Raw genomic sequence first — 12059 nt, forward strand, 5'->3', positions numbered from 1 at the left:
CCGATCAGAATCCAGATGTGCGCCGCTACACTATCCAGCAGTTTATTTTTACAGCGCTCTCATTCATATCTTGGGTTCACAATGAATCCCCAGAGGTGGTATTCTCAAAGAGGTGAGAGAATGTTCCACAACCGAAACCATGTGCAAAAAACAAGCCGAGGGGAGTCGAGGAAAGAAAAACGAAAACTGACCAGACACTGAAGAAAGCTTTGACGAAGAGTTTAAGGGACTTACCTCGCTCATGGCAACGTGAGCTTTATTACAATCAGCGTGTTGGTGGCAACAAGCGTCGCTGCCCTCCAACATGACACGAGTGGAGCACTGACCCTCGAGACCTCTATTAAGACCTGCAGACATCCCTCTCCCCCCCAGCTTATCAAAGCCTCGTGACGCCCTAATCAGAGCCCTATCGGCCAACCTGCCACCTTCACCAGTCTGCCCATTGTACCGGGCAGAATAAACAAGACTCTCGTTCTCGCGTTGAGGACAAACGCCGCCTGAAAGGACACGCCGTGTTTGAACAGCCAGGAACAAAACCTGCCGTTGACATTCATCTCCACATCTTAACTTTGACACATGAAGCCTAAATATTGACCAAGCTGCTCCGAGTTAGTGTACGGGCCTCGAAAGGACAATGCAAATGCATAGGAACTAAACATCGATCAAGTTTGTTTTTAAATGGGATGCATTTTTGATGGCCAATAATGCCAGAAGACATGTTAAGCAACAGGCTGAAATTAAATGAGATTAAAATGTTGCATGCGCCAGAAAACATCGTGAGAAACCTCAGAAGACAAGACACAAGAAACTATTTGACCGGTGAACAAAAATACCAAGCTTAGCAATTCATTAAGCTAATATATATATTTTTTTTTATAGAAATAAATTGGGAATTAGCAGGCCAAGAGCTTCTCATTTTCAAATACCCAAAGAAAGCAAATATTGTAAACCCAATTTAGCAATTTATATTTGACCTGCACAACGCAGGAGAGTATATATATATATATATATACACACACACATATTGGTTGTATTTTTTTCTTCTTCTTTAGCTTAGTGAAATGAGAGAAATAAGAGTTAAAGGAGGGTAAGCTAACATGCTCATAATAACAATCCAAACTTCCAGATGTTTACCATGTTAATTCAGCACGTTAGCATGTTCTAATCAGCACAGAGCACAAAGGACAAATGGTAATTACTTTTTTTTGGGGGGGGGGGGGGGGAAATACTTTGTCATAAGCTAAATAAATACAACATGTTGACCCGATGATGCGCAAGATGGGTTAAGGGTTAAGAGATCACCAAAGTTGTTACAGTTCAACCCCCGGGGGCGGCATGCAGGTCCAAACTATTCAACGGATTGCCATGAAATTTGGTATAAAAGAGGAAAACAAAAAAGGTAATTTTCTTCTCTTTTAACTTGAATCATTATAAGCTTAGTGGTGATAATAAATGTAAGTGGAAGAGTGAATCTTGAAAAGCAAGTAGCGTGCATGTGCCGTGGCGGTGTTGGTGCATCGTGAGGTGGACACTCGACTGTGTGCAGGCTGCAGAGGATCATCCGTGTCTTGGAGGAGGCTTAAATCCCACAGTCAGCATGAGCAGGGTGAAGGTGGAGAGAGGCAGAGGATGTCGTACCATGTGACTGATGAGTCACTGCATTCCTGCATATCTCAAAATGAGTCTGCGAGGAGATCCGGGTGCACGGCGTGCTTCGAGTTCCAGATTATTCTATCGATGCGTCCGAGTTGTAACCCAGTTTTGTCCTCAGCCAACCGTGAGTTTTCGATTATGCAATCTCAGATTTACACAACTTCCCGATTACATCATGAATGAATAAGGCATGTTTGCACTGCTTAAAATCAAATACAAATGTTGACGTCACAGCCTCAGTCAATTTAATCGAGAGATCCTCCAGTCAAAAATAGGTCTCCAATGTTTTTGCTTCCTATTGGGCGACAGATTATGTTTGCATTGAAACGTGGGGTTATCTGCTTTAATATTCAATATTATGCAACAGAGTTTCCAGTAGCTAAACACATAAAGATTATTCTCCCGAGATGGTGTTCTCCCACCTCAGTTTTATCTCGGTTGAAGATGTCGAAGCTCAGTGAGGCGGCAACACGCACGTCACAGGAGGTCTACGCGGTAATAAAACATGACAGGAAGGAGGGGGTGTACACGTGGATCCTTCTATACGATGGCTCAGAGTCACTGACACTGTTGCACTGCAATGTCAAAGACACCATGTTTATTTATTGCATGAAGATATATTATGAGGACAGCAAATGTGGGTGAATGTCAAGACTAGTTGGGGGTTAGGGCCCCTCTAAAGCTCACTAATGAACAATGCATATCTTGATTGTTTAAACCGTGCCATCGATGCTAAGCTAACCAGCTGCAGCTTTAAAGGAGAGACATGATAGTGATATGAAACTTCTCATTCAAAGAAAGCAAAAGTGCAACCTGGTGTTTCTACACTTGAGTTTTTGCACATAAACAAATGTAGATGGCAGGAGGATTCTTTGCCTCTGAACAGAGCCAGGTGTTTATGCTAACCAAACTGTTTGGTAAATATGAAGCTGGAACCAAATGACAGACAGAAGTTAGGTCTTGATCTTCTAACCTAGCGCAGAAAGGAAGTTGGCGCATTTCTGATAATGTGAAACTGTTCCTTTAATGTGACGCAAGCCAAAAAGGTTGAAATCCAATAATCTAGAGCGTTTTCATCTCACTGATTGTTCCGTGATCAAATGCCCTGGAGTAAGACAGTGAATCCCTCCCAGCTTCAGTGGCTCTGCACAGCACACAAACCTTTGCAAAGTGTTTTAAACTGTTTTTCTTTAAAAAGAAACGGGCAATATTAAGAACCCTGCTGTGCTGCTGGTTTCTTAATATTACCCGTTTCTTTTTAAAGAAAACCAGTTGAAACGCTGACCAAAAACCAATCAATTATCCACCTGAGAACAGACTGTAACTAGTGACGCATTAAGATTATATCAGGGCGATTCCCTCGGATTTCAAATGCCTGAGAAAGGTCAATGAGCTGTTGACGAAGTAAAAGTTAATCTGAAACTCAAGAACTAGACTGAACATTCACCAGCTGCATAGTTCGTTTTGAGGTCAACATTATCTTACGAAGCAAAGTCAGAAGAAACAACTCGGTCTACATTAGGGAAAATCTCTATTTGCCAAATGTAGGATAATGTGTAATGACGGACTGGAAATGATAAGAGAAACACAGAAACATCACAAATGGAAAGAAGCCACGTTACGGCGAGTCCTCCATTAACAAACCAAACTCACCTTTACAGAATACAGATAGTCCATCAAACTACACACAGGTGTGTTGCTGCAGCCTACAGTGCAACAAGATAGCTGTGTTTGCTTTTACAATGTCAAAAGCAAAAGCCAGGTATGTCCGCCGCTTTTTTGGAAGGCAACCTGCTTCCCTTTTCAGTCAGCCCTCGTCACGTGACCACGGAAGACATGACCAACTTTACCGTTGAGCTTTTAAATATCTAAACAGGATTGCCTGAACTCTCCCTGAACACACACACACATTGTTGAGGGGATAATTATTAACTTGGTAGAGTTGAAGCCAATAGGACCACCAATAAAAACGCTGCTGTCATACAGCAGACATTTGTATCTTTAGGGAGCTTCTTGGTCATCAGGCTGCTGGCCAGTCTAAATATAGCCACGTCGGACCGTCGTCCGCTGGCAATTCATTCATTACGAATTTCTTAAAGGATGTCATCCAACGCCTTCTGCAGGAGATCGATGAGGCCAAAGTGGATATAGGTTCTTATCCCAGTTGAAGACAATGTTTTGCGTAATGTACACAGCTAAACAAGGAAGATCACCTTGGAAACCGCAGATGGCTGATACAAAGACAAAAGTGTCCAACTTTCTGAATAAAGCATAGTATATGTTGGATTATAAAACACTTAAAAAGTTGTACTTCACATTACACACTACTTATCATATTTCGGTTACTTTGGGGAAATACATCTACAGCTAATGTAAATCCATTATATAAACTACAGAAAAGGGCACTACAAATTATAAACTAGAATGGGCACTCGGTAGAGCGCATACCTTCGCATACCACAAGATTGGGCATTGAATTATGAACATGTTGGCATCAGTTGCATGCCAATTGGATAAAAATTGACCGTGCTATGGTAAAAAGATTTTGACCTTTCCATGACCTTGACCTTTGACCCGATTGATCCCAAAATCTAATCAAATGGTCCCCGGATAATAACCAATCATCCCACCAAATTTCATGCGATTCAAGAAGATTGACCTTTTCGTGACCTTGACCTTTGACCCGATTGATCCCAAAATCTAATCAAATGGTCCCCGGATAATAACCAACCATCCCACCAAATTTCATGCGATTCGGTTTTAAACTGTTCTTGTTATGCGAATAACACGCATACAAATAAATAAATAAATACACGGCGATCAAAACATTACCTTCCGCATTGTCAATGCGAAGGTAATAAGGTGGATTTAAGGGTAAGAAAACAGCAGGATTTAAAATGTTGTTAGTTATGTTTAAAGCCATGAAAAGACCGTTAGTGATAAGACCAGCGGATGACCGATGGGAACTTCCTTGTTAAATAAGTTTACACAAACTACATTAAAGCAGATATGCATTTCAGTGTGTTAAGTTAAAATATCAAAGTACTTTAAAGTTGATCATCTTTTGTTTAGTTTAAGAAAATGCATAGAGATCATGTTACATTAATGAGTTTTAATGCATTTGGCTGGGCCAGAAGAGGTTGTTGAAAGAATTTACATCTATGATCATTTATATATTAGCATTATGAAGGGAGATCATTTAAGATTCCTCTTCTTTATGCTCATTTTCGATAATAGAATATACATTATGTTACATATTGTAGCTTATATGTGGTATTTTGTGAGGAAAGTGAAACACTGAGGGGGTGCTTTTCTATCTCTCTAAAAAAAAAAAGTACTGAATAAATTAAATGCGTTTGTTGATTTAGATATAAACTACTACATAATGTGTTCATGACAGTTTTAATAATATGGAAATTTGGGGAAATAAATGTAATCAATAAAATCATCAAAGTAGTTCAACTTAAGGCCCCTCTGTCTCTGCACCTCTTTCATGGATCAGTAGTTGGGTGTCATATATCCAACCTCTGAAATACTCTACACTCTGTGACTGGAGGAGTTCCAGACGTATGATCCAGCGCTCGTGTTGTGTACGCCCTGCATGTAGATGCAGTTGTGCAACACTGGAAAAGGAAGCAGCTGACAAAATATGCAACGCAAGCATTTCCTACATTCGTAATGCAATGCCACGGTGGTGCTGCCAGAGGACCACCATGAGCCCGTCTACGGGAAAGTTTGACCAAGAATCTGTATTCTTCAGTTAGAAATGATCCCTCTGCAGCACAATAAGATCAACCTCATCAGAAGTCAGGCAGAAAGAGACCAATTTGAAAAATATCTTCTTTTGCTTCAACTGCACTATGAAACATCAACATTCCCTCTCACCTACACGTTCAACCCACAGTATATTAAACTCTTTAATGTGGGATGTTGAGGGGCGTTCAGGTAGAAATCCTTCACTTAACAAAGAACATGAGAAAAGTTGGTCATAAAATGCAATCCTGGTAATTCCTTGAATGCAATTAGACATCATTCCTGGAATTCAATAACCATCACAAACTGATACTATCCAAAATGAGGCTTTTCTTGGAGGCCGGGGGGGTTCGGTTAAGCTTCATTTTCATTATCATCTAAATCATCCTAAAACGAATTTGTCAAACCCCTGAAGCTGGGGAATGTAGTTTTCTTTGGCTGCTGCCCAGCTGCCCTGTAGGCAGCATTTCTATCACATCAATCCCACCAGCAGCCACACAATTATGTTTTTCATTATAAGCCAATATTATTTTAGTTTTTTAACACTGGCCTCCTATCGACTTTGAGAAAAGAGGAAGGGAACCGTTTCTTTCTCCAGTGCTTTGGTGAAAAGGGAAACTCACCAGGAGCAGCTCTCTTTGTGCAGAAGTGTTTTTGATCTATTCTTAACGGTTGTATTTTTGCAGACAGAAGTACTGAAGGTTTCCAGGGAATTGGCTCTAGAATATGACTACATGTGTACACATATAGCTGTGGAGGGAACAGCACTGTCCAAAACACACACTGATGCCAGAGAACACTGAGGGAGCTGATGCAGCATAAATCCTGCACAGGGGAGAATATGAAACCAAGTGGAGGAAAATTAAAGCTAAATAGCGACAGACTCGTGCATGAATAGATAATAAACTGATAATTGTGAGCGTAATCTCCTCCTGAGGCGCGTTTGATGTGGTGTGACCACCAGGGGTGCAAACTCTGCCTGATGCGTAGGTGTTCTCAGGCTGCAGTTACCATCTCATGGGCAGATCGAAACCGTTCACACAAACAAAACAAAAAAATGGCATTAATCCATTAATTAATCCCCACCATGCGAAGCCTGATTTCACCGGACGGATTGAGGCTCTGTGTGTGGTCGCGTGGACTTACACTGTGAATAACCGACGCCACGGCGTCTGTGATCTGGTTGGGCGAGCTGGAATTGCTCATGGCTCCACAGTTGTAGTCGCTGCTGGGGAGGCTCTGGAAAGCTGGTTTGGATCGGTGCGGCTTTAGCCCTTCTCTTTCTCACTGGGACTCAGGCAGCTTTTGGGCAGCATAACCTGGAGACGGATACAGATACGGGGTTAGTCCACGTTAAGATGGAGATTCAAAACATGAGGCAACGCCAGGAACCACTGAATATGAAGTGCAGTCAGAAAGTATAAAGACAGCCGAGCACACACACACTAAATTGCCTACAAAACATTTGCAATCAAATATAAAACTTGCAGTTGGTTGAGGTTACGTTACTTTCTTTCCTAAACTGCAAAACTACGTTTTCAGCCACGCTCTGTGAAGCTTTACTTAGACCCTGCATTTCTTCGAGCTGCATGCCAGCATATTCATAAATGACAACGATAACTTGCACTTTAACCCTCGTAAAGTGACGACTCTATTCGCATGTGCTGAAATGCGTTGCCGGCTAAATACAAAATCGCAAAGCAACAGGCTTCACCGGAGGACCATAATAAGGAGTGATGAACAGTTTCAGGATTTCCTGGAAGACACTCGCGTGCCGTTGAGTCCCCAGACCCACTGCACAAACACAGATGGCCTTAACTGGATGTCGTTCTTAATGGTGCAAACAAGTCGACGTTTTACATGAAGCGACAACGGTAGAAGAAACACACACCAGCACGCTACGTCTTCCTTCATTTCAAACCGTGAGGTAATTCCTCACCGCCATTCAAGGTTATTAACCATTAGAGCCAGATAAGAGCCAGATAACAGTGCTACTGTGCAGAGGACCCTTTGATAAGCAGCGGCACGTGCCTCAGCTGACCTCCACCCTCACCACGCTGGAGCACGACAAACAACCACAGGAATTCAAACGCAATCCGATTTCAGTCGGCCCGAGGAAGAGGAGGAGTTCAGTGAACGGAGATGCACTGCAAGGCGACAATAAAGTCATCTTGACAATATGCTGCAATGTAGCATTTAATGGGAGCAATATAGATCTTGATAACGCATATATTGTCAAAATCTTCTTAATTTTTGTCTTTAAAACAAACAAAAAAGGAAGTCGTTCCGTCTCTTCTAATGTGAAAATATGCCGATTGTCATTGTTCTACAGAAATATAAACCAAATATTTTGGCTTTCAGAATGTTAGTCAGCCAAAACAGACATTTGAAGAAGTGACCTTGGTGTTTTAGGGAAACGTTACAATTGTATAGGCCATACAACAAATGGATCAAACAATAAAAGTGTACAATAAAGCTTGAGTGTTTGATGGCAGAGATCAACACATGTAGAGTGTATGAACTCAAATGACACAGGAATGCTAAACATGACGCATCTAAACTAATTGAAGCAAACCAAACCCTTTGCAGACGCTCCTGTTCCACGTTACAGAAACCTCCTGAGCAGCGGCAGCGCTGACAGAACAGCGGAGTTCCTTCCGTCTGAAAGCACAGGAGGGCCCTCTTTGGTTCACTCCACAGTGTCACAGGAAGAAATCACGTTCTGGCTCTCTGACAGCTGCTATCAAAGAGACGATAAGCCTCTCTACGGCCCGACTACAGTCATATCAATGACCTTGTTGACAGGGAGGGATTTCTGAGAGGAATATTTAACTGAAAACATAAATCAACAAGACATTAAATGCAAAAAGACAGCATCTGCTAAAGAGGCTGTCTTTGAACTGAGACGGCACACGGTTCTGGCCACGCTCTCCCTCTGCTCGGCCAGAAGGGTAATCACTGCGCCAAATGTCGATTGCAAACCAGCAGCTCTTCTATTCAGAACGACAACTTCCACTTGTTCGGGACAATCGAGTAGAGGCAATAAAGGAATTAGTTTGGGTGTGTTCGAGGATCACTCTCTGTAAACCTAGACCCCACCGCTGTGGAAGAGGGCGGGCTACACAGGGATAAAGTTACAGAACCCTGGGATACAGTCAAAAGCTTGGGAACCAGCTTATCTACCTCAGGGCATGGCTGTAATAATACAGAGGACAATCATGATCGAGGCGAAAACAATAATGCCAATTGTCTTGGTGAGCAAGCAGATGTCAGAGCAAAAAAAAAGAAAAAAAAAATCGTCTTCAATGATCTAAACATTCTAGTCTGCAACCGGGCACCATCGGTCGGAGGACTGAATAAAAAGGAACTTGTTGTCTCTTATGCAATAACCGAAATGACGAGAAGGACATGGATGAATGCTGACAGTGTAAGAGGAAGTGAGGACAAGAAGCTCTGGGTTTCCCCTGGAGGAACTTTATCATCTTCTTAAAGTGAACCAGAAGCCCAGGGCCTCACAAACCTTTCCTAAAGTAAGACCCCCCCCCCCCCCCCACTTTTCCATTTAAGATTTAGTCACAGCCTCAAATGTGTGCACGCAGGGCTTTGGGGAAACTATCCTACTGGGAGGAAGTAAATATGAAAACAGGAAGAAGGTGAGGAGGAGCTGCAAACTTATTTTAAAAAAGTAGAAACAGGGAACTTTGGAATTCCTTCGAGCATACATAATGTTAGACTTAAGAAAAAGTGAACTGTAAAACTACATGCGTTTTTAAACTAGACTATTAAAACAAAATGTCTCAATGTTTACCCTGTGACATCACAGGTCAACTCAAACTCAGGTTGTCATTGTCATTGTCAGAGTAGACTTAAGACCTTCCTCTTTGACAGAGCTTATAGTTAGGGCTGAATCAGGTTCACCTGGTCCAGCCCCTTGATATGCTGCTATAGGCTTATAGCTGCCGGGGGACGTTTTAGGATGCACTGAGTACCTATCTCCTCTTTTTTCTCTCCTTAAGGATGAATTTTCATCTCTCAATCACACGTTACTAACTCTGCTTTCTCCCCGGAGTCCTTTTGACTTCACGTCTCATGGGGTCATCGGACCCTATGAGACGGCATAGATCCTATCTGCTGATGGATCATCGAGGTCTGGGTCGTGGAATTCCTGCTCATGACTGCGCCACTGGCCTGTTGAGACTCCGCCCACTGTTGAGACTCCTCCTCCTCCACCGCCATCTGCCTGATGGATCGTGGAGGTCTCCATCGTGGAATATGCCTACTATGAACTATTCATACACTCTGTCATATTCATTGAATGTATTTAAACTCTAAATCTGTCCTTCTGTACACATTACATCTATTGCATCTGTCCATCCTGGAGAGGGATCCTCCTCTGTTGCTCTCCTGCAGGTTTCTTCCCTTTTTCCCCCCCTGAAGGGTTATTTGGGAGTTTTTCCTGGTCCGATGTGAGGTTTTGGGGCAGGGATGTCTATGTGTACAGATTGTAAAGCACTCCGAGACAAATTTGTAATTTGTGAAATTGGGCTATACAAATAAACTGAATTGAATTGAATTGTCCCTCCCACAGAGGGCAGAGTATATAATCAGGTGATGTGTGAAGACGCTACCTTTGACCAAGAGAAACGGTCATCTACAGAAAGAGAAAACCAACGACACTGTCGTTTATGTTCAAACCACAGCTGGATCAGGCCTGTGAGCTTTAGATGTCACACATGTTGGATATCAGGGAGGAAAAACTAGCAGCCAAACACTTGCCCTGAAAGGATGTCCTGAAGAGACTTTAAAGCCTTTGAAAGCTCCTCTGTCTTCATGCATCTAAATGCATCACATTTCCATCGGCTGTCAAGTCTCTCCAGAGAGAGACTTGACAGCCGATAGTGAGTCACCGGCTATTTATGATTTGGAGGAACTAACCTTGAAACCTTTGACTGAAATTGACTCACCAAAATGTAAAAATTTGCGTCACATCTTTAGAGGAAGGTGGTAACTCAAGACAACAAGCTTGTTTGTTTTTTATCAGCATTACGATCTATGACGTGGTGACTCATCTTTTCCGCAGAGTGCAATTATACCTCAAAGTCTCCTTGGTATGTTGTAAATTAAATTTTCCTCATTTTATTTGGAATATATGGCACACTACAGAAACCTTTTATGGACCAGGGTGATTAAGAAGGGCGGAACAAGTCAGACATTAGCTTGGCACTCTGAACACACCGTCTTGCTTTCACATTTGAGAGGTTAAATACATTTTTGGGATACTCCGTCGTGTTTTTCTTCGGGTCATAACAGAGACAATCAAAATAGTCAGAGGGGAGAATTGGAGCCGAGAGAAGTAACGACTCACACTATCGACCACCTCAAAAAGGGCCACGGTTTGTTTATCAGAGATGTCAATTTTCTTCCTCAGCATACAGGACTGAAATGTGACCTTTAAGCTTAAAGATACACAAAACACCCACATAATGACATTAGGAGGAAGGAGGGAGACAGTCAGACGACAGGACGGAGGCCATGAGCCAGACTTAAACTCACAACACCACACGAGTGTTAAGCCGGCGATACACCCGGCCGGGCCCGGCTTCAATCACGTAGCTTGACAACACAGACGCCACGATCATCCACACATTGGATCAAAGAGGGCCTCATTTAAAAAACAGTTAAAATACACACGCTGACATTAAAAAATGTCCAGCCAGAAATAGCAGCTTGATCCCAAACTCCAAGGCCTGTACTTATAAAAAGTAGGACTATGACAGGGAGGACAAGAGTCGTGAAAAGTTTCATTAGAGAAACCCAGATAGTGTCTGGTTCATTTGTTACATTCAAGCTGACAATGCATGTTTATAAAAAGGCATCTTCTTCCCGATTGCGTTAATGAGATAGCTTCCAATGACGTCAAGATAAATCGTGGCCTTCGTGTTTATCTAACAATAACATGCTGTAAGATTCTGCCATGAATTCACAGAAGCATTATCGCCTGTGCAAGATCTGATGTAGGAAGACGCGTGCATGATAAACAGCAATAAGTCAGAGACTGGCTCAACAAAACAAGTGTCACTTGTGAGTCAAGCACAGCATTTAGAGGGCGCATCACTTCTCCAAAAGCATGGCCTTTAAAAGACTCCAATTTAGGATTCATAAGAGTATAAAAGCATCTGCGCCGCTAAAATTCAAGTGGGCTCAAAGTGGCTCGTTTATGGCTTTTTTTTCCTGCTGTGTAACCGGTGGAACTAACTAACAGGAACAAATATTGTAAAATTAAGCCTGGCCACTTAATTGAAAACTAACCCACACAAAACAATTATTTGTATATAAAACAGACAATAAATCAAATAGAAAAAAGTGACATTCTGGCAAATATGACAACTTGAAAACATGACAACTGGACGAGAAGTACATAAATATATCCATAATCCTACCGTACCTTTCTGTGCTCACAGCAGAGAGGCCACCGCAGACATTGGAGTGCAATTCTGAAGTCTGTCGTGAAGTGGGACCCGGGCCTGGTCAGAGTGCAGGGCAAAAACAAACAGGGGGAGAAGGGAGAGATAGAGAGACAAAAGAAACGAGAGTTAGAGATGTTGAGCCGATCGACGAGCCGAGAGCCCTCTCGGACAAACGTGCGGGGACCG

At 42.4% G+C, this 12059-nt stretch overlaps 1 protein-coding gene across 6 annotated transcripts in view; it reads right to left on the reverse strand.

The window, feature by feature from the left end:
- Window positions 1-12059, reverse strand: part of slc4a2b (solute carrier family 4 member 2b) — a 31269-nt gene extending 19210 nt beyond the window's left edge. For 2 of the 6 annotated variants that reach the window (XM_056433464.1, XM_056433463.1), the window contains exons 1-2: window positions 11852-12058; window positions 6553-6725 (exon numbers count right to left, since the gene is read on the reverse strand). In XM_056433464.1, coding sequence (XP_056289439.1) covers window positions 6553-6612 — 60 coding nt within the window. In that variant the 5' untranslated portion in view covers window positions 6613-6725; window positions 11852-12058. Of the gene's footprint in view, window positions 1-234; window positions 376-6552; window positions 6726-11851 lie in introns of those variants that run through there. The other 4 variants (XM_056433462.1, XM_056433461.1, XM_056433466.1 and 1 more) reach the window with 3 other exon arrangements.

Source organism: Pseudoliparis swirei, chromosome 16 (assembly GCF_029220125.1).
Source record: "Pseudoliparis swirei isolate HS2019 ecotype Mariana Trench chromosome 16, NWPU_hadal_v1, whole genome shotgun sequence".
Lineage (NCBI taxonomy): Eukaryota > Metazoa > Chordata > Actinopteri > Perciformes > Liparidae > Pseudoliparis > Pseudoliparis swirei.